This window comes from Penicillium odoratum (genome assembly GCF_028828045.1).
Source record: "Penicillium odoratum strain IBT 22623 chromosome Unknown utg000005l_segment0_segment0, whole genome shotgun sequence".
Lineage (NCBI taxonomy): Eukaryota > Fungi > Ascomycota > Eurotiomycetes > Eurotiales > Aspergillaceae > Penicillium > Penicillium odoratum.
The window spans coordinates 7,468,214-7,489,514 of record NW_026643147.1 but is presented as its reverse complement, the minus strand read 5'-3'; the positions used below and the strand labels follow the sequence as shown (position 1 = coordinate 7,489,514).

General features: G+C 48.9%; 10 protein-coding genes across 10 annotated transcripts; 3 read left to right on the top strand and 7 right to left on the bottom strand.

Moving 5' to 3' along the window:
* Positions 1-267: 267 nt before the first annotated feature.
* arp2 (hydroxynaphthalene reductase arp2) lies at positions 268-1,134 on the top strand (the record flags this gene model as incomplete). The annotated part of the gene is made up of 2 exons (XM_057142337.1): positions 268-1,033; positions 1,097-1,134. The coding sequence occupies 2 exons, from the start codon at positions 268-270 to the stop codon at positions 1,132-1,134; spliced, it is 804 nt and encodes a 267-aa protein (XP_056996343.1).
* Positions 1,135-1,559: 425 nt separating this feature from the next.
* On the bottom strand, positions 1,560-2,257 carry N7520_008402 (DUF202 domain-containing protein; the record flags this gene model as incomplete). The annotated part of the gene is made up of 2 exons (XM_057142336.1): positions 1,560-1,873; positions 1,927-2,257. 2 exons carry the CDS (start codon positions 2,255-2,257, stop codon positions 1,560-1,562), a joined length of 645 nt encoding a protein of 214 aa, XP_056996342.1.
* A 585-nt stretch (positions 2,258-2,842) lies between these two features.
* Positions 2,843-3,448, bottom strand: N7520_008401 (flavin-dependent quinone reductase; the record flags this gene model as incomplete). Its single annotated transcript, XM_057142335.1, has 1 exon — positions 2,843-3,448. One exon carries the CDS (start codon positions 3,446-3,448, stop codon positions 2,843-2,845), a length of 606 nt encoding a protein of 201 aa, XP_056996341.1.
* Positions 3,449-3,865: 417 nt separating this feature from the next.
* N7520_008400 (MFS transporter) lies at positions 3,866-5,627 on the top strand (the record flags this gene model as incomplete). Its single annotated transcript, XM_057142334.1, has 5 exons — positions 3,866-3,910; positions 3,965-4,266; positions 4,333-4,615; positions 4,666-5,263; positions 5,314-5,627. 5 exons carry the CDS (start codon positions 3,866-3,868, stop codon positions 5,625-5,627), a joined length of 1,542 nt encoding a protein of 513 aa, XP_056996340.1.
* A 216-nt stretch (positions 5,628-5,843) lies between these two features.
* N7520_008399 (putative respiratory complex assembly protein Rmp1) lies at positions 5,844-8,042 on the top strand (the record flags this gene model as incomplete). Its single annotated transcript, XM_057142333.1, has 1 exon — positions 5,844-8,042. The coding sequence occupies one exon, from the start codon at positions 5,844-5,846 to the stop codon at positions 8,040-8,042; it is 2,199 nt and encodes a 732-aa protein (XP_056996339.1).
* An 879-nt stretch (positions 8,043-8,921) lies between these two features.
* N7520_008398 (uncharacterized protein) lies at positions 8,922-9,760 on the bottom strand (the record flags this gene model as incomplete). Its single annotated transcript, XM_057142332.1, has 2 exons — positions 8,922-9,417; positions 9,474-9,760. 2 exons carry the CDS (start codon positions 9,758-9,760, stop codon positions 8,922-8,924), a joined length of 783 nt encoding a protein of 260 aa, XP_056996338.1.
* A 749-nt stretch (positions 9,761-10,509) lies between these two features.
* N7520_008397 (uncharacterized protein) lies at positions 10,510-12,299 on the bottom strand (the record flags this gene model as incomplete). The annotated part of the gene is made up of 7 exons (XM_057142331.1): positions 10,510-10,729; positions 10,783-10,848; positions 10,899-11,051; positions 11,104-11,500; positions 11,554-11,724; positions 11,778-12,115; positions 12,172-12,299. 7 exons carry the CDS (start codon positions 12,297-12,299, stop codon positions 10,510-10,512), a joined length of 1,473 nt encoding a protein of 490 aa, XP_056996337.1.
* Positions 12,300-12,862: 563 nt separating this feature from the next.
* On the bottom strand, positions 12,863-14,841 carry N7520_008396 (sulfatase family protein; the record flags this gene model as incomplete). Its single annotated transcript, XM_057142330.1, has 5 exons — positions 12,863-13,213; positions 13,265-13,386; positions 13,441-13,927; positions 13,979-14,457; positions 14,505-14,841. 5 exons carry the CDS (start codon positions 14,839-14,841, stop codon positions 12,863-12,865), a joined length of 1,776 nt encoding a protein of 591 aa, XP_056996336.1.
* Positions 14,842-15,760: 919 nt separating this feature from the next.
* Positions 15,761-18,282, bottom strand: N7520_008395 (uncharacterized protein; the record flags this gene model as incomplete). The annotated part of the gene is made up of 2 exons (XM_057142329.1): positions 15,761-17,030; positions 17,078-18,282. The coding sequence occupies 2 exons, from the start codon at positions 18,280-18,282 to the stop codon at positions 15,761-15,763; spliced, it is 2,475 nt and encodes an 824-aa protein (XP_056996335.1).
* A 330-nt stretch (positions 18,283-18,612) lies between these two features.
* On the bottom strand, positions 18,613-20,434 carry N7520_008394 (deoxyribodipyrimidine photo-lyase PHR1; the record flags this gene model as incomplete). Its single annotated transcript, XM_057142328.1, has 2 exons — positions 18,613-19,153; positions 19,203-20,434. 2 exons carry the CDS (start codon positions 20,432-20,434, stop codon positions 18,613-18,615), a joined length of 1,773 nt encoding a protein of 590 aa, XP_056996334.1.
* Between the last annotated feature and the right edge of the window lie 867 nt (positions 20,435-21,301).

Below are 21,301 nucleotides of genomic sequence, written 5' to 3'. Positions count from 1 at the left end.
GAGGAATGCAACCCGGACCTGATGTGACCTACTATTGCGAGAAGACACTTCCGCATGCGGCAGTCACTCCATGTTTTGAGCCATCAATCACTCGAAAGCAGAACAAACTTACGAAACATCTATGCCCAAGTGTAGCTTCAGGGTTGCTTCCATCCAGCTGTCAAGACTATTCTGTAATTTATAATGAAATATATCCTACGTCCTGGAACCCTTGCCTTTCTTCTCTACTTTGTCTAAAATTCTACATCCGCCTAGCTAAATTTCAACATGGTCGTTACACTCTCCCAAGATGCCCATGAACTGGCAGGTAAAGTTGCCCTAGTTACCGGTGGCAGTCGGGGTATTGGCTCCGGCATTGCGCTGGAGTTGGCCAAGAAGGGTGCCTCGATCGCTATCAACTATGCCCGGGACCCCGTTTCCGCCGAAAAGATGGTCCAGGAGATTCAGGCTGTGGGCAGCCATGCAGCCGCCTTTCAGGCCAATTTGACCCAGGTTGACGCCATTGAATCCCTTTTCCAACAGGTTGTGGCACACTTCGGTCAACTGGATATTGTTGTTTCCAACTCTGGAACCGAGAAGTTTGTCTCGCTGGCCGATACCACCCTCGATGATTTCAACGAAGTGTTCGATCTCAACACCCGCGCCCAGTTCTTTGTCGCTCAGAATGCCTACAAATACATTCAGCCGGGTGGCCGAGTGGTGCTAATGTCGTCCATCGCCGCAGGCGTTGGCGTCCCGGGTCACTCATTGTATGCCGGCAGCAAGAGTGCGATAGAGGGCTTCACTCGCTGCTTTGCCGCCGATTTCGGAAAGAAGCGATGCACAGTCAATGCCATTGCCCCGGCTGGCGTGAAGAGTGACATGTGGCTGAAGAACGCATGGCGCTATGCGCCTGGATGCGATCAGAGCTCGTCCATCGAGGAGATCGAGCAAGCCTTGGCAAACGGTAGCCCCTTGAAGCGGTGCGGTGTGCCGGCCGACATTGGCCGCGTTGTGGCATTCTTGGCTAGCCCGGGAGGGGAATGGATCAACGGTGAGTAACGGAATGCAAAAATCTGGTCACTGGCCCTATTGAATTTGACTAATTGATATGCAGGTCAAATCTTGCCGTTGAATGGAGGTGCCAATATTTGATTGCACTTAGTTGAACCCGTTTTTCTTTCTATCTGGTGTTATCTGTGACTATAGAAGTAGTGGAAAATATGCAAATCTTTAGAATGTGAATGTTCTTGCTTCCAAATCTTTGCGTATCTGGTTCTCACTTAGGCAGACTACCTATCCTAGTCCATACACCAACAATCATCTTTCTCGAGTGATCTCATATAGCGAATCAATCTAGATCAATGCAGTTTGAATCAATTGCAATTTCATTCCAGTCATTAAGATACATCATAATTCATCATCCATTGTGAAGTTGGGGACTTGTGTCGATATGCCGGTTCAATGTGGGAATATCCGACTGAAAAAAGTGGTTTTGGTATCGTCAATTTCAACGATGATAACGACAGAGATAACCAAGGTGACCATGATGATCTAGGCCGATATAACGTTAGTCTCACTCAACGGATTTTGGGGTAGGTGTAACATACCGCAAAGAGCAAAATGCCGACCGAATTGAGCTCCCAGCCTCCGGCATGAACTTTTCCTTTAGAAATGGCGGTTTGTTGTCTCCAGAACCGATAGGCTCCGATCAGGGCGACGATAACAGCCACAGAGTGGCAAGCGACAGCGAGCGGAATGCCGACCTGGTAGAACTTCAAGCGGTCTTCGCTTGATGAGGACCGTTGAAGGCGGAACAGCTGCGCGATCACTACCCCTTGCATTGCAATAACCACCGAGGTGCGGATGTATGCGAGGAATGTTCTCTCCAATGCTATAGTTCCAATCATTAGCCTATTTTCTGCAACATCCAGCTGTTTCGCTTACCATAATGGTCCCGGTTATTTTTATGTGGTACCGTCAGAGTGACATGGTGTGTCCAAAATCGACAGATGCGGCTCCAAAGCCCAGTCCGATGGTGGCGCGAGGATGGATTCGTGGCGCGAGACACTGTTCGCCGGGTGGTGACCCGATACTCATCTCCGGATGAAGCAGAGGGTGAAGAATATTCCAGCTCGTCATCCTCGCCTGTTTGGATCTCCTGGAGCTCGAGAGCTTCGCGATCTTCCTGCTCGTGCGGAGATGGCGGTCGGGACTCCCTCACGACAGCACTGACAGGTTGCTCCAGGGCTGGCAACGCAGCACTCGGGTCAGTCATATTGGCGCGTGGTTACAGTGTCTGAGAGTGACATTTCTCGCAGAATTGGGCAAGTTGGAGGGGTCAAAGCAAGTTTGGGCCTCGCTGGTTGGGGTCCCCCGGATCGGCTGGAGCCGAGCTGTTATCTCCCCGCAAACACATCATGATCTGGTGATTTGCCATTCCACAAATCCATCGAATGTAATATGATTGAAAAGTTCACAACATTAAAAGGCAGAATCTTCGATTTATATGTAAACCACTAAGTGACACTGCATGAGACCCGGTACCTTGCAAGATGGACCAATTAGATCGTGGTAAGCTCGAATTGCATCATTGCTGGTTCGTATGTTGAAAGAGCCTGCCAATGACGATTCTTCGCGGACAAATTAAGCACTAGACCACTACTAGTAGGTACTAAGAATCTGTCGTCATTTTTCCTTGTTTTACTGTTTTGCTTTTTGCTTTTTGCTCTTTTCTCACCTCGGCTGGGTAGACAGAGGCACCATCCATGCATAACACGTTACTGTGGTATTCTTTTCATTTGATACAGTCTGCATCTGTAATCAGTCTTAATGCTCCACTAAATACATGGAAATCATAAATTCATTCATTTTGAACCATTTCTATCAATTCTAGAAACATGGAAGAGATCTGTTCCTCGACACCACTTTCCCGCCACATCTCCCTTTCTCCAGGACCAATTTGCTGTGTTTCCACACAAGACTCTAGAGTTGTTGTCTTAACAACGAGTCCAGGATGGGTCGAGATCACTTTCATGCGTAATCCCTGAAGAATTCCCTGCAAATGATCTGCCGCCTTTCCACCACCTCTCCCTCCATAACTCACGATGGCGGCAGGTTTGCCTTTCCATTCAAAATACAAATAGTCCAATGCATTCTTCAAACTAGCGGGAACACTCCAGTTATATTGAGGTGTCACGAAAATGAACGCACTGTATTGTCGGACCGTAGCGGACCATGCTTGCGTGTGTCGGTGAGTGTAATGAGGTGTAGGATTAGTCTCTGGGAGTTGGGATGGAACTGCAGACTCATTGTATAAAGGGAGGCCTTGCTCGCCAAGATCAAGAATATCAATGCTTTCTTGGCAGTTTTGGCGTAAGGCGATATCCAGAACGTATCGAGCAATGAAAGGATTCAGTCGAGGCTCCCTGGTGCTGCAGATGACCAAGGCAATTTTCTTAGATGACATGATGGAATATGTGGGAAAGAAGAGCAAGACAAAAGGAAGTTATGTATGTTTTCTAAAATCTATCTCTACTCCGTACATGATGCTGCCTGTCAAGGCTGCAGATCCCCGCGGACTTGACCGGATAGACGAGCCCAAAGTAGAAATAATACCCGCGGGCCCGCGGGGGTCGTCCACTGCTTAATACGGGCAATGCGTATACTCTACTGGTTGAATGATTTTCCATCAGTAGAAATCAAATAGATGCATTGTTATCATTGGCCAAATCATACTAAATGCGCCATCATATATTCGGATCTCCCCAACATGTGCATTTCCTACATTCTCTGGTACATCCAGAAGTACACAAGAATTACGGCAGTAGGCTCTTTAGAGACACTCCGCGGACATGCGGACCCAGTACCGCGGACTTGGTCAAATATGCCTTGGTTAGGCGCTTACTTCGCTATCGAACTTCACGCTACGGTTTACCGAGCGTATTTATGGAAGAAATATGCTTTCTGAACTTGGCTTTTCCAGGCAACGTTTTTCGTGCAATCTGAATTGACCTTGAAATCATTGTCAATGTCAACACTCGCAATCACTCCAGCCAGGACAAGAAATGCCAAACCAGCCTCGATTCTGGTCGGATGGGATGAAAATGAGCCAGCGAATCCACATAACTGGTCCACGAAATACAAATCATGGATAACCTTCCAGCTGGGAATGCTGGCCATGGCAGCTAGCTTGGGATCAAGCATTATCGCCCCTGCTGAATCGACGCTTGCGGACCACTTCAGCATCAGTCATGAGGTGGCTGTCCTTTGCATCTCGCTGTATATGTATGTTGATCTTCTTTGAAGTTTGTGAAGAATCTTGGAATCTCAACTGATCATACCCCCTGATAGTATCGGATTTGCCTTTGGACCGCTCTGCTGGGCGCCTTTCTCGGAGCTATGGGGTAGGCGATTGTCTTTGCTCCCTCCTATGGTCGGGCTTGGGCTTTTTTCAATAGGCACTGCCACAAGTCAAAATATACAGTCGGTGCTGATAACGAGATTTTTCGGTGGGCTATTTGCTTCATCCCCGGTGAGCAACGTAGGGGCAATCATGGGCGATATCTGGGCACCCAAGGCTCGAGGAACTGCAGTCGTGTTCTATGCCCTCGCTGTCATCGGGGGACCTACTTTGGTAACAACTACCCTCCCCCTCTACGAAGTCAACTGTCTGACTATTTCCAGGGTCCTACTATTGGCGCCGCCTTGGTCGTAAATCCTCACCTTAGTTGGCGTTGGACTGAGTACATTCAAGCTATATGGACTTTCGCTGTCACTCTTGTCGCGATTTTCAATCTGCCAGAAACGTATAGCCCGGTACTGTTACAGAATAAAGCGCACCGCCTGCGTAAGGAGACTGGGAATAAGGCATACTACCACACCCATGAGATGACCAAACTGTCGCCAAAGACTATCATCACCAAGCACCTCTCACGACCCTTGCTAATGCTAACCACAGAACCAATGGTCACATGCATAGCCTTATATGCTTCATTCGTATACGCACTACTATACATGACATTGGAGGTCTTTCCCATAGTCTTCCAAGAAGAACATGGGTTTGGTTTGGTGGAGAGTTCATTACCGTTCCTTGCACTGTTTGTCGGTGTGATTTTCGCAATGTTTGTCAACTTGGCAAATCAACCCCGATATGCGAGGCTTGTAGACGCCGCGGGAGGTAAGCCAGTACCAGAGGCTCGGTGTGCACCGATGGCCATTGGGGGAGTTATTTTTGCCATTGGGTTATTCTGGTTCGGCTGGACAGCTGACCCCAAGATTCATTGTAAGTGCGTAAATCCTGCCCTGGCGCAGTATTCCTAACAAATGCTATAGGGATTGCGCCCGTCCTCGCCGCGGTGTTTATCGGTGCCGGCTTTAATATCATCTTTCAACAGTGTATGAACTTCCTCATCGACACATATCAATTATATGCGGCAAGCGCAGTTTCCGCCAATACCTTTCTCAGGAGTGCGTTGGCAGCTGCATTTCCTCTGGTGGCATCACCAATGTTTCGTAATTTGGGAGTTGGGCCAGCCATGTCCCTAGTGGGAGGCATCGCTGTTCTTGCCATCCCAGTTCCATTTATATTCATCAAATACGGGGCGACCTTGAGGAGAAGATCCGAATTTGCGCCAATTGAAGAATAGATATACAATGTACATTAAATCACAAACCTTGGAAACATATAACAAAGAAGCAAAGAAGAGAAGACTTAAGATATACAAAATTCTCATTTTCTACTCTAAATGTTATCTCCAGATCCACCTTCCTAATATAGTTTAGCGTTAATCTCTCCCGGTCGCGATCAACATTTCAACATCTGAACCTTCAAATGTTAGAACATTTTCTTATCAACCACAACGATGCGACCACCTCCCAGCGCTTTGGGGCGCTTATGTGCATCACCTCGCAGACCAATTCAACCATATATCCGAAGCTTCATCCATCGATCTCAAAGCTTTTCCTCCGATGATTCCCGCCGTCCTGACAACTTGAACAAATTGCACAAACCTGCGTACACATCCGTTCGCCCCCGGGTGAAAGCTATCCCTGGCAGAGCTTTACCAATTGGGGTAGACTCGCTCGGTGAACCTGCTCAAATGATCATTGTGCCTCCTAAACCCTCCAAGGTGAGGCGCCGTCGCAAAAACCCAAACGAAGTCGAACCACCCGCCGACGGTATAAACTCGCTCTCTTCGATACTTGAAGATCTAGATGATGAAGCCATTGAAACAACTATTGACCTGGCCCGAGAGAGACTAGAAGAACTCCGGACCTATAGACCGAAACAAAGACTGGACGCTGGTGATTGGAAGGACCTTCAATCGACCATCGCATCATCCTTCACATACGGACAATTGTTACATTACGTGGCGGAATACAATCACGGGGAGCCGAAAACTGAGAACAACCTTGCAACATGGCAACCCGGGAGATCTGGGTCTGTGCAACCGCCTGGACTGACGCGCAAAACCAAATCCGGGCTTGTGGATCACATTCTTCGAGACTGTTGGCAGCTCTCCATCATGGATGAGGTGGGCCAGCTGGATATCAGTTTACCCCCTAATTACATCAAGCTACTCCTGACCGCAACTCACTTCTCCTTCGATGAAGTGGCAAGCTTCCATAAGGCCAGCATTGACATCAGCCACTCCCTAGGGCTGGTGAGAATTACCGGAACCCAGCCCGCCTGCGAATCAGCATTCGAAGTCATCTCAGACACCACGACGAGAATTCGGGTGGACGAGGTTGGAATTGATTTCCCTACGGGCTTGCGCCTCACCCCGAGCTTCATCGAATGGGTGTGCGAAACTTACAGTGTTGCCATAGATCAACAGCCCATGCAGGGTCCAGACAAGATCCTGTATCTGACAGAAAACAAACATGGGGCCGAGGACGCTCGAAGAACGCTCGGGTTGGCTGTCCATGATGCCAATCAGACACCCAAGCCGTTCTCTACATACCTGCCAGCGTCCGAGCCGGCAAATGTATACGATTACACCCCCGAGGCCAGCGCGAATTGGTTTGATCGACAAAAATCCTGGTTCCGATGGGCAATGCCTGTCGTTCAGACCACCGCGACTGAACCGACCCCCTTTTTCGACGGTCACCAAACTCTACTCTCTAGCGAATTGCTCAAGCTGCTTCGGAACCAGCCCGGTGCAAAGTCGCTCTCTCTTGGGTCAACCGTCTATGAATCAGTGACCGCTGCGGCTGGAAGCTGTCTCTTTGGTCGGAAGTCCGTATTTGACGCGACAGAGATCAGCGCCTCTCAACTTGGGAGACTATCTTTGCCACGAACCTTTGTGCCTGATATTCCTCGAGTCAAACCTTTCCTGGACTCGCTTTCACCCATTGCCCCCGAGAGCGGGATTTTAACCCACGTTGTTCGCCTGATCCCGTTGCCAGGGTCTTCTGGTAACCTTCCAGAGTTGGACGTGGAATTTGCCTCCAAATCTACCAGTTCCACGGACTCCCAAGGGGAGATTGACATCAAAAGTATCAAATTTATACTAGAGACCAACAGTGTTGACTATCTGCTGCCGGAAACTGGCCTCGATCTTCGATTTACGCGTACTCTCCACTCCCAGGCCTCGGAAACCATCACCGATCCAGCCAAGTATGAAGAGCTTTTGAATAGCATCAGACAACCTCTCTACAACACCTTCATCCGGTCAAGCTCTGAGGCTGCGTCCCTCCCTGCATTTTCCCACATTCCCCTACCAAGAAATCTTTTCCAAACATCCCTTCGCCTCGCTACGGATGGCCAGGTTGAGCCTGTCGAGTACATGTTTGCTCCACTTAATGATGTCCGTGGAGCTGCTGCCCAGCGGTATGACTTTGACGGCAGGCAACTGAGCTACCGCTTCTACGAAAGTGGACCATTCCTTGCGGCCCGGACGACTGAAATTTCGCTTGACATGGATATTCCTAGACAGACCATTCCTTCGGTTGATGGTGAATCTCAGGATGTCGTTGAACCGAATTTCCATGCCTTTTATAATGCGGCATGCGATATGGCGTTCAGAATCCACAAGGCAAGATACGCGGACGACGAATAGATCATTTCGATTCAACAGTGTATTATTATCTAATCTTCAACCATATAGAACAAAAGTAACCTTTTTCCCAGGCTGTATAATATAATAAATATGAACAATATTGAGAGAAAAACATTTTATCCATTATATCCCTGCAACCCTCCTATTTCGATTTCAACTACCACTGGGATAATTCCATCCTTTGATCAGTGATGTTTAACATTACCTTCAGATCTAACCTAAGTCGGGTTGAAGACCTATCATCCAACAAGAAATCTTCAAAACCTTGGATCAGTAGATGTAATGATCCAAGATTCAACCCCGCATGACTTGCCACGAGGTGCCTGCGTCTTAGGCTGACGCCCGTGCTTGGCCGGTTATTTATCATTGGACCGGTCTTCCTTCCCTTCACAGTTCAATCTCGTTTCAGAATTTTAATTTTCTCCAAATGGAATTGAAATGGTTTCCATTTCTTGATTGTGATTCAATCATATAGAAATACTTGCAAAGCCGACATATCGACAGGTCCGACCATGCGGTCAAGCATCTTCTATCCTTGCCCAAGCTTGCTTAATTCCTTCGTAAATATTCCCGACATTTTCATGTCGCACGACAGTGTCCGTGCTTTCTCTTGCAAGTCATCATACCCGTAATGGCGACTAAATTTTGGTGGTTCAAACGAGTGCAGTAAAAGGCATAATCCAATAATAGTTCTAGGCCAGTGCAGAGGATGGACCTTCTTCTGCCAGACACCTCTTATGGCTCAGTCCATATCTGGGATCCTGGGCTAGCTTCGCTTTGCGAAAGACGAAAATTTCCGCTCAGTGATGGCGGTGGAAGGAAGAAGGGGAGAAAGCTGGTTGCTTTCTTATAGAATGCAGTCCAAAACTTTCCGACCCGTCACCCAGTGTATGTCCACTGAGGGGAAGTCGACGACATGAAAGCTGAGTGGATGTCATGACCCTCTTGTAGGTCTGACCAATCTGTGTAAGCGGATGAACCGATTGTAAAGCCGGCTTCGGGGTCAACTGGAAGCCAGTTCGAGGTCTTGCGAGATGAGCCATCGGGCATTTCTAGCATTGTGGGAAGAACCTCATCTTCCTTCCAGGTGGGACAGTTGGCCCAACCTGCTGGATGCATGGCTGAGCTGTTCTCGGACATGGTATCGGACAATGGTGATGCACCCCTGTCCTCCCGCCGATTGAAGGAAGTTTGAGTGATCTCGGGTGTACTGGAGTGATCGGATATAGGGGAACCCGGTAATGTAGAAACGGATAATGCTTGAACGGAGGGAGTCATAAAGAGGGCCCTTTCGGCTGCCACTCGGGTCATTATGTGTTGTCGTTCTAGGTCATCGTGTGAAAGGCCGGGTGTTTGATAGGCCGGAACCCAGGAACTATAGTATCTCTCGTTAGTGATTGGTCTATCTGCTCCACGAAAGCGCAGACTGACCTTGTCATGTCCCAATTTTGGTCGCCATTATTGGTTGGATATAGATCGGAGAATTGAAAATTTTGGGAGAGGTCGCTGGATGATTTCAGGACCATCTCTCCACTCCAGTCATAATTCTCCAACGCCCATTGACCTGGCTCATCCTGGACAACATGAGGGAATCCAGTTCGGGTCACGAAGTTTTCGGCCTTGTCATACTCTTGGACATGATGGACCGCACTGGGCATCTCACGGTCATTGGGGAGCTGCCAGTACTCCAGGCTGTAGCAGAGGTTGGGTGCAGTCATGATTAACAGCTTTGCGCGACCAGCACTGCATAGAAAAACAAAAAAGCAAAGAAATTTAGTGATTTCCCCGCAAATCCGGGGCATCCTGGTTGATTTAAAAAGATTTTGCGGAGAACAAGAGCTCCGAGCTAGAGCTCAGCCGACCTGTTCGGTAAATTAATGAGAAAACATTGGCAACACATGATCCTAAAGCAAAATTACCCGAATCTTTTCCCCAGATTCCCACTGGGCGGATCGGACCGAATAAGAAGGGACCAATCGGTATATTCTAGTCGGGATCGGGAAGGATGGATCTCTTTTAACCGTCTATTTCCCCGCATTTAATGGGTTCATAATGTGGTCAAAGACATGCACAGGGACATTCCCCAGAATTTGTTCCTAGGTGGTTTCATCTTGCATGGGTTCCTGACCATCTACGCAAGGTACAACACGAGGCGAAGAATATTCATGGAAGGGTCGTGCAGATCACACCATTTCAAGCCTTGGAGGGCGGCATAATCCATATTCCTTGAAATATTCGCTCGGCTTAAATGATCCAATCTCATGGATCATATGACTGAACCTTGCAATCTCGCCTGATTTGAACACGCAAGTCATGACCAGGTTGGTTTCTGTGATATGTGAATGTAATAAGTAGAAAGACTTAAGAACCGAGCAATATTACTTGACAGGTCGAACCGTTGTAATCTCGGTAAAACTCATTAATCATTAAATAGGCTAGTCTAAAGCTTTGTAACACGAGTGTAGGTTTAATTAGATGAAGATGTGGAAGGGCTGGATTCGCTGTCCTTTCCACTCGCCTTTTTCCGTCCAATATAAGTCTGTACCCCCAGGACTGCGGCTTGTAACCACGAGACCCCAGCCATGACGGCGATGGCTGTCAAGCCATTCAGGTACTTGGGTGCGTCTTCCGTTCGGAAAATTTGCGCGCCAGAGATTCCAGCACAGTTGGCTCCCATCACAACCAGCCTGATGATAAGTTAGTGCGAATCCCTTGGACGGTGGGGAGTTAGTAGACTTACGCCATGGCGACACTTCGTTCTTGGGGAGAGCGGCAGTAGATGGACAACCAACCAACATTCAGGATGCTAGATTCATGTCAGTCCGAGCTTTAAAGTCAGAACAGAATTCCACATACTGCATGCTACAATAGGAGACGTTGGCGACGGCAATCACTCCATAGCGGTGCCACTGCCCGGCAGTTTGGGAATCGGTGCGCAGGCATGCATAGGAAATCACGTTCCAGGTAATGGCGAGCAACACAAATGGACCGCGGTGGCCGGTGCGATCCCTAATCCCTGTCAGCGAAGCCAAAAAAAAATAGTCATTCGAATTAAACTCACGAGAGGAAGGACAGAATTGTCAGCCAGACGATACCGCAGTACACAGGTACAGATGCGAGTGCATTGGCCTTGATGGAGCCGAATCCCATCGACTTGATCATGGTGGGGGTATATTGGCTCAGGCCTTGGAAGGCAGACATGGACACCAAAGTCAATAACACGTGCTGCATGATACGCGGGTTCGTAAGAGCTTTTCCGACATCAGACTTGGAGATCTGGATGTGGCCCTTAGCCTTCCTGGGGTCATCCAGCAAGACTCGATTGCGAATAATGTGCGATTCTCTCTCACTGAAGTAGCTCCAGCGACCAAAGGAAATAAGCGGACGGCCGTCACCTACACTGGGTGGAACGAAAAGGGTGAAGACGATTGCAATGAACAGAGTGATGAGACCCTCGACTAATCTCAGATGTTAGTGACATATTGAGTCAATCCCAGGGGGGCTCACTCACTGAGGAAAATCCACCTCCATCCGCCCATGCCATGGGCGCCACTTAATCGGAGCACACCAGCGGAGATCAGACTTGAGGTTGCAGAAGCAAACATTTGACCATAGAAGAAGAAACTAGTGCGGAGACTGGTTTCATCCTTCTTATACCAGTTCGAAAGGTAGTATAACGCGCCTATTCCGAATTGTCAATCAACTGCCAAGACTATCATCATGAAAAAGTCTTACCTGGAATGAATCCACCCTCGCAGAGACCAAGCAAGATGCGCGTCACTAGGTATGCCGGATAAGATTGGACAAAAGCCTGGAACGTAGCCACCAGTCCCCAGGCGAACAATTGACCCGATAGCCAAGTACGGGGTCCGATGCGCTGCAAAAGGAAATTGGATGGAATCTCGGAGAGAACAATGCCGGCCGATAGGAGTTGAGTACCGATGTTGACTTGGTTCGTTGTGATACCGAGATCTTTAGTGATGGTCGAGGTAAGGACAGCACTGATGTTGCCCCGATCGAGCTGAAGGGCGAAGAAGGCGAGGGCTAGGGTAGGAATCAAGATGAAGTCAATCCTATTGAATGGAAAGATTAGTTCATGAAGCTCCAGGTACGAAGCAATTACACATACTTGCGACGAACGGCAGACTCTTCCTTGTCCCAGTCCTTGATGATGCCATCTTGAACTTCACTTGAAGGAGTGTCAAGGACCTTTTCCTCAAAGCCACTCTTCTCTGACAGGAAATCCTGGTCCACCATCTTGGTGTATTTGTATGTGTGTTGATGATGAAGCCTCCGAGATTTGGACCGAAGCTGGGATCCAGGGGTTTCGGTGGTTGGCTTGTGGAATGTCTGGGGATAGCCTCTATGCGATGGAGGATCTTTATATAAATATTTTTCCCCGGTCGCTTATCGAGGATTGCGTATGTCTCCATGTGGGCGACATCTAGATTTCACCTTAGCCTGTCATTGTGGTCCCGTTGACTGTCGACACGGCGGGGAGGTATGGCGCAATCATGGCGCCCTTGACGTGCAAGAACGGACCCATTTTATTGCATTCTGGATATTGTTATTTCCGCATATACAGAGAAAATCAAAATTCAACGCTTAAATTTGCCGATTTCTGGGTTTCCGAGGCGCATCAATTGATTGTGGCGTTGGTGATTCTTGGTGGTTGAATCACTACGGAGTGACCGCTCTTTCTTCAGCTTCAAACTACGACTACAGCTCGCGTAACATTGAATTTTGGCAATTTTGAGTTTTTGAGATTTTCAATCTATTGCCAAAGCACTGGGGCATATGTGTACACTGAAATTGATGGATTACACCCAAATATCCCAAGGAAGACCGTATCGAGTAGTCAACGGGGCTTGAGGACCTTCCGCCTCAATAATGTATCCCGCATCACACCAATCAAAGGCAACCTGCGGCTGTGCCTGATAAAATAGATCATATCGCTCATCTAGAGCATCTCGTAAGGTACGGATGGAGTGCTGCGGATGAAGCACCTTCCATGGCTCGACGCAGGTATATCCCTGGCACGATTTCAAGACGAGCAGGAGAGCATCGAGTCGGCTGATAGTTTGTGATAGTCTTCGGCCCAGAAGCTGAGGCTCATTCTCATGCACAGCAGGGCCGCTGGGATATAAGTTGTTCATTTGATAAGGATCCGTCTGACGAAAATGTTAGCACCGCACTGATGTCTGTGAGAAGTCACTACTCACCGAAAGGTCATAAAGTTCATGCTCATTATTACACCACACAGAGTAATATAGGTTGTAGCCGTCTCCCAACAGGCGAACTGACTTGTACGTGTTATTGGGGAGCAAGATACTGCCACCGATACCTAAAAAAACACGAATCAGCCCTGATCTAGAAAGGTGATACGCGAAAAGCTTACCAATGTGACTATAATCTCCTTCAAAAACAGCGTTGCCCCAGAACTCGACAGTAACATGCTCGTGTCGGGGACCCGCAAAGTCAGGAGTTACAGGAATAACAGTTCCATCGAAATCATCCCGGTGGGGGATTCCTGCGAGGTTGAAAATGGTCGGGGCAAGGTCAATGTGCGTGGTGACTGAGTCTTGCACATATCCCTCGGGAACTCCAGGGCCCCGAATGAATAGAGGGACGCGAATATCCTCCTCAAAGCCGCAGGTCTTACCTGGTGGCAGCCGGTGCTGTCCGATGTGGAATCCGTTGTCGGATGTGTAGATAATATAGGTGTTGTCAAGCTGGTCACTCTCTTCCAGACGCGTAACAAGCGAGTCCACGAGCTCATCAACCCCTTGCAGAGCCTGCAGTCGCGAACGATAATACAAGTCACCGTAATCAACCACCGATTGATTTTGTTGTGGTAGATCCCGAACCCAACTGACCCCACTAGGCTATAATCCGGTCAATACCATTTCTTATGGAAAAATATGGGTGAGACATACCTTGTCTGAGTTGAAACTTTCGGTACGAGGCACCTTGACATCGGGGAATAGATGTTGGTGTCGCTCCAATGGAATCGGGGCACCCATGGTGAGTTGGTCATGCCGACCCAGGGAGCTTGGGTCCACATTCGAGTGAGGGGCAATAGGAGCGACCACCACAAAGAACGGCCGATCCCCGTCCAGGGCATCCTCTAAGAAGCCCAGTGCTTTTCCTGTAATGACATCCATCGTGTGCTGGCCTTCATAGCTCACGGGCGGATCTTGATTGCGCTGATATGTGGAGTTCAGGTAGGAGTAGGTGAATGGATCGAGCAGGAAATCGGATCCATTGAATCCATTGACGTGAGGGCTGTGGTAATTCTCGACTGTGTGGGCGTTGAATAGCTTCCCCGTATAGTAAGTGTTGTATCCTGCCTCTTGTAGCCAGACCGGCAAGAAGTTGTCATTGAATCCGCGATCCACGAATTTGGGATATCCACCTGATTAAATCAGCCACGTTATGGTACACTTGAGCGGAAGTACTGACCATACGGCGGGCTGACGTCGGTCACATTGGTATTGTGAGCCTGTCGTCCAGTCCATAAGCTGACCCGTGAGGGACAGCAGAGTGCGGTAGTCACGAAGTGGTTGGTAAACGATGTGCCCTTGTCGCGCATATGTTTCAGGATGTGCGGTGTATACGAGATTGAGTCGAGTTGTAGATCTTGGTCATCGGTGATCACAAACAGAATGTTTGGCGGCTTCGATGACGGGCGCTCGGATAAGCTGAGGACAGACTGGAAAACATTTCTCATATCCGCATTCCCAATCGCGACACCCTCGGCGGCCGCGATGAGGCCGACTACAGCAGTGAGTGCCTTCATTATAGCGGCGTGTGATGAGGATAGAAATTGGAGGGGACACGACTTGCGACATTCAGTGACACAAATTGATCATGGCCCTATTCCATAATTGGTTAGTCAATCGACTTGCATACAGTATACAAGGTCGGCAAAGGGTGGGGAGAGCTTTGATGATGCCATCGGTGGTTCTGATGGCATTCGAATCCACTTTATCCACTTTGACAGTCACGTGGTGGCCTGGTGAAATCTAGATCTTATGTAAACGTTTTAAGGCATGATGAAGTCCAATTGAACATGAACACCAATGACTGGTTGACCATGTAAATGATTTAAATTTACCACTGGGACCTTGGAATCCGATGTAGATAAAAATGCTCAAAAATTACTGGTTCTCGCGAAAAAAGTACGTATTTGCGTGGATCCCCTGAAGTTATCATGCCAGAGTGGGTCCTAGATGGCGTGCTTTACATGGCAGATGAGAACAGTGGAATGTCGCCATCTACATCTACTCGGCTAATCCGAGGGTTAGAATTCAGCCCGAGGTTCGCTTGTTACTTCCAAGCTTTATTCTATAAACGAAATACTTACGCGGCTCAATGGTTATGCCAAGTCCATGTGCCGAATGTCGCGGCCATCGAGCATGACCTTGGGCCTTGACTTTGATATTACAATCCCTTCAAAACATGAAAATTCGACATTTGAACCAAAATATTAGGTACTATATTCATGCAAGGCCTCCAGGGCTATAACTAGGCTACTAGATGCTCTTGGTGTATTAACAGAACATTCCTATGACCCTACTCAACCCTTTGATGATCAATACATCCCTGTACGCCCAGCGCCACATCAAGACATGTACAATCAGCAAGGCCAGTATATACTATACAAGCTGAAACTCCACTACGGGGTAGCTGCAGAGCCTCCAGCCCTATCTGGTGGGTCACAGAGCTAGTCCAGTCCCTTTACGCGTCCACCGATACAGGGCCAATACCGCTTTACGACGATGCCGGATTTCGCTGGGATTGACAGGCCTGCCGCGAGCCTGAGCTACCGCACTGCGCATCACCTGCCTGAAGCTCCGCTGATATTCCGTATTGAGGGTGACCACACATGATTCCGTGGCGCGGATCATGGTCTCACAGGCGTTGAGAATGCCTTCCCCGGCTTCCTTCTGTAGCCGCTCCACGATGAGAAGCAAGAGGAAGCTTCCCTGGAGGAGCTGGATTCCAAAAAAGTAAGGCATGAAGCTGATATCCGCGTCGAACCGCAATATCTGCTGCACAGAATCGGCGGCTTCCAGCGCATGCGAGATGGTGGATGCAAAGGCTGGGGAGGACGTCCAAAAGTCTTTGTCCTCAATCAAAGACACTGGGTCCCACTTCCCAACCAGGAGAATATGAAGAACGTGAACCAAATAAGATGCGTAGGCAATCACTGTTTGGGTATGCCACGAATAAGCTTCGGATAGCTTTGGGTCAACAGGCTCATCCAACTTGGTAAAGGCAGTCGAAATAGATGCTTCGGGGTCCACAGCCGTGGCAGCGGCAAAGGTGGTCAGACTCGCCTTGTATATCTCGAGTTGCCGAAGTACCTCTGCCACGTGGACTTCCCAGGCTTCTTTCCCTTGCAGGCGCAGGCCAAGGGTGGGATGGTTTCGCGCTTGATTCAAATCAATCAGTTCCCCAGTGATAGTCATCAGCGGGAGGAAGAATCCGAGAATGGAGTGGTCATGACAGATAAAGTTCGGGAAGACACGGCGTTTGTTGCGATCACCAGATCGAGGACACTGAGGCCCGTCGGCTCGAGGGCTGTTGCTGTGAATATTCCCGGCCTGCCAGGAACCCTCGTCCAGTGGGAGAAGCAAATCTTCACTTTCGGCATCGAGGAGAGCGAGCGGCCGATTGTAACATAACGCAAGATGTCGATCCATAATATAAAGCAGCCACCAGGTGCGACGTCGCTCTTCACGATACTCTTCTGTCACCGTGAAGTCGTTGTGCGGATTACGACCTTCGTCGCAAATACAGTTCAAAGTTGGCCGTGATGGATTGGAATAGTCAAATGCAGCCCCCCCGGGCGAGCTTGCCCAGCCACCGAGGGAATATCCAAAAGCTGGACTCGAGCCATCGCTTTGACCGTCCATATTCGGCACAACTTCAATTTCCTGGTTTAATTTCAGCTCTCGAGCGAGGGTGAAGGCCGCATGCCACCTGTGATCTCGTTAGTGGATGAAATCAATACAAGAAAAGTAACATACCATCGCATACTAGCCGCTTTCTGTTCACTGGAAGAAATGATAGACGCGACATGTATATACGTGATCACATCATCTAGAGAGCCCGCCGGACCCACGAGCCCCTTGTCATCACCGACTCCTTCAAAGGGATGATGCGCTGCTGCTGCTGCAAAGTCCTGCGAGCCATTCGGATTCTCAGTCGGTTCCTGGTCTTTGAATGAAACATGGATCAACGGCCGTAGCAGTCGTATCGTTAGGGCGCACAGGAATTGACAAATCTTGCGTCGCTGCAGCGGAGAGATGGACAATGAGAAGGCCCGGTCATCGACGGCAGCGACCCAAAGCATACTTGCTAATAAGGCTGGGCTACTCGGCCGAGGATGGTCGGTGCTCAAGAAGGAAGCCTTTCGCAGGACATAACAATGTATATGGTGACAGACGGGATGCATGTGGGTCGAAAAGGCACTCATGAAATAAAGTTCAAGCAGATCGCCAACTAAACGACGGGGTAAATTAGATCCCAGAAATGGCATCACCGGTTCTAGCACAGGGTACTTGAGGCCTGATCGGGAGCTTGAGTTATAGCTTTGACCAGGGACGTTCGGCGCCGGCATGGATTGGGCGTGTGGCTGTGGAGGATGACCTAAATCAACTGGGTTCCAAAGATCCATCAACCGTGGCAATGGACCATCGCCTCCATTCACACCTCCCAGGATTTCATACGAGTCTGGTGATAAGTGAGCGGCTGATAACCATTCCTCCGTTGTGTTGTTCCCTTCCGGCGCTCGGGTAGGACGGTGGCCATTCGGCGCGGGATGCGGCCCATCAACGCTGGGTGCAGAGAGACTCGGTTCGTTCGTCATTGGTGATCTAGGGTGAAAGGAGGATTCTGGAGAGCTCTGCTGCATCGGAGACAAGGCTGGCTGCATGACTTTCTGATCTCCGTTCGATTCCCTTCTAGTATAGTTTGATGTAGAGGTGGATGTGATGGGCCCCGTTGCTTGTTTGGAACGGGCGATTCTTCCTCGCTTCCTACGCTCCCGAGTAAACTCGCAATGGGTATCACTGCGCAGACACCGGGAGCAGGGGAAGGCCCGATCGCATCGAACGCGCCGAGTATGACACGAATCACATGCCACTCGATTTCGACGCCATCGTCGCTTGCCATTTGGCAAATCGTCCAGCGCGGGTGCAGAAGACTGCCGGTCCCCGGACTGGGTTTCCATGTCCGGGATGATTTATTGCAGCGACATTTGGGGTTGAGAAGAAAAGAAAGAATTCGGGGAAAAGAAGAAAGCTAAAGCGCGGGGAAATTGTGGCGCGTGTCTCAAGCGGGGGAGCCAATCATATCATCTTGTACCGCTACACAACAAATTAATATATACAGAATCGGTCGCTTTAGCCGATGTAGAAGTGATTCCGATATTTCGTCCAATCAAATTCAATCTTAGTCCATCTAACATCTGCTAAAAAAGTTCACAAAGTTTCCATTAAGTAATCACTAATACACCAGCCTCTTAATATCTCCATGGGTTCAAAGTTGATAGTCATGTGCACTATTTCTGTAACGCCTTCTTATAACGCGCCAATGCCCTTTCCCGACTTGCTGCGTGCTCTATGATTGGTCGAGGGTACCCATTCTTTTCCGCAATGGGCCCAGCACCTCGTTCATATGGGTCATGAACCGCCTTGCCCTCCACATCCTTCAGCTCTGGTACCCAGCGCCGGATATAATCTCCAGTAGGATCGAATCGCTCACTCTGTCGTAGAGGGTTGAAAATACGAAAGTATGGTTGGGGATCAACACCGGTGCTGGAGCCAAACCCCCAGCCACCATGATTAGATGCAAAGTCACCATCGATCAGGTTCTCCATAAAGTATCGCTCTCCTCGACGCCAATCAATCAAGAGGTCCTTTGATAAGAAAGAGGAAACCACCATTCGGGTCCGGTTATGCATCCATGCACAGTGGCGAAGTTGTCGCATCGCGGCGTCCACGATAGGAAAGCCAGTTTTGCCATCACACCAGGCTTGGAATTGGTTTAGATCATATTCCCATTCGATATTAGTATGTTCTGGTTTGAAGCATTTATTCATACTGTAATCTGGTGAGCGGGGACGTGAAAATGATGGCAAGTATGTCTTACCAGATATAGGGCCAATGGGTCAATACGTGCTTGTAAAAGTCACGCCAGGCAACCTCACTGATCCAAGTCATATAGCCCGCGTCATATCGGTCGAGATGATTCTTATTTGCTCGTTTGGCTGCTGCTACTGCAGTGCGAGCACTGAGAGCGCCGCAGGCGAAGTACGGGCTAAGGATGGATGTGTGCTGCCCAGATAGCATGCTGCGCATCTCCTCATATTTGCGACCTTTTTCTTCCAAGAATTTCTCCAATCGTTGGAGAGCTTCGTGCTCACCCACCGGGTAGAGTTCTTCGAAGCGTTTCCGCTCCTTGTCAGACAGCTTTTTATTCTCAGGCGCGCTGGGTAGCTTGCAGTCGAAGAGATCAGAGAACTTGCTCCGCACATCGCCCGGGTTGGATCCAGGTTCCTCCGACACCTCCAGATAATCTGGATTCTCTTTAAGGAACCTCAACCATGAGCGAAACCAGGGCGTGTACACCGCATATTGCCTGCCTTGCCCGCTGCTCAGGGCACCGGGTGTGACAACACAGGTGTCGTGCGAGGGAGAGAAATCAATATCATTATCAGCACACAGGCGCACAATCTTCGCATCTCGGCGCAGCTCATCCACTTCATACTCAATATTGGCGCAAAGATGTCTGGCCTGCCACTGTTGGCATAGCTCTACAATGCGGCTCGGGATAGCTTTCCGCTTCTCTACACTCTCCATGTAGAGGGGAATATCCAATTCGGCGAGGTCCTGCTGGAGCCGTTGCAAACTGCGTAGAGTAAAGTCCACTCGAGCTGGACTAGCGATATGAGCAGTCAAATCTTCGGGGGACTGAATATAGAGGCAGATTAGGGGCACCTGGTTCTCCTTGGCCAATTCAAAGGCCATCCTAAGGGCCCGATTGTCATGTAGACGCAGATCGCTCTTGAACCAGTGCACCACCGCTTGGCCTGCTTCCGTGGAGCGTCGGTGCTCAGCGGTATCGCGACATGCCTTCTCCAGAGTCTCGATCGGTCGTTCAAGGGTCCCATCATTGTAGGCCTGGCACCGCTCATTTGCCATTTCTGGGGGGTAAAAGTCGCGTAGAACGATACCAAAGTCTTCGGTTTGTTTGGCATTGTGGTGTGGAGATCGCAGGTCGGTCAATCGCTCTTTCTTGTGCGCGTGTGTCAGACCGGCATCCTGTTTCGTGTCTATGTCAGGACTCTCGCTTTTGGTCGCTTTTCGCTTTCGGGGCGCCATAGCAATGGGATTGAAGAATCGAGTGGAAATGTACGGTCGGATGGGGAGGGTGAATGTCCGTCGCATCACTAGCGGTGTAATCTACGCGTTGCTGGCCTGTTGTACTGTAAGATCTGGGAAATCATACATCGATCGATCGATCGACATTTATCATGACGTCACTGGACCAGGTTTCCCTTATTTAGTTCAACAAAATGAAGAAGGAATTTGAGGCGCATTCTATCACAGAAGATCGGGAAGTAGAGCGAAATTGTCGTCAATTAGTTATGTATACTCGTGAGGGTAATAAACTTACAGGGAAGGAGTAACATTTCCGTACATATATATGTATGTATGTATTCTACGAACAGTATAAGTACTGTAGACTGTTCTTTCCCTTATTTTCGCATTCCTGGTCTCACCAAAGACCAATCAACTTCATACATGTATTATATAAAAAAAGCTTTGACATCCCTGCATATCACTAGTCAATAGGTCCAATTATGTGATCTACAGTGCACGATCCCAGCTATACCCACTAGTAAAGTGGAATTCCTAAGGCTCTGTAATCCGTCAGGAAAGTAGACTACTAGCACTTGAGCAGTTACTTGTAATGTACATGTATATGGAAGATATAAGTTCCAAGGTTTAGTAAACGTTTCTCCAATGTTCTCATCCACTTGCAAATCTTGTTCTCTTTCCCCTTTGATCGCAAAAACCTTGATTCAAGAGCTCAATAGTCGCGTCAATCATCCAAGTTACTCAATATTCTTCTAACCAGGAAATGATCCATAGGCCCACATCCCTTCCCCATTCCTCCATCTTCCCCGCATAAGGAGTCAGGAGTTAGGACATTCCTTTCGAATTTTATCCCTTTCTAATACTGAT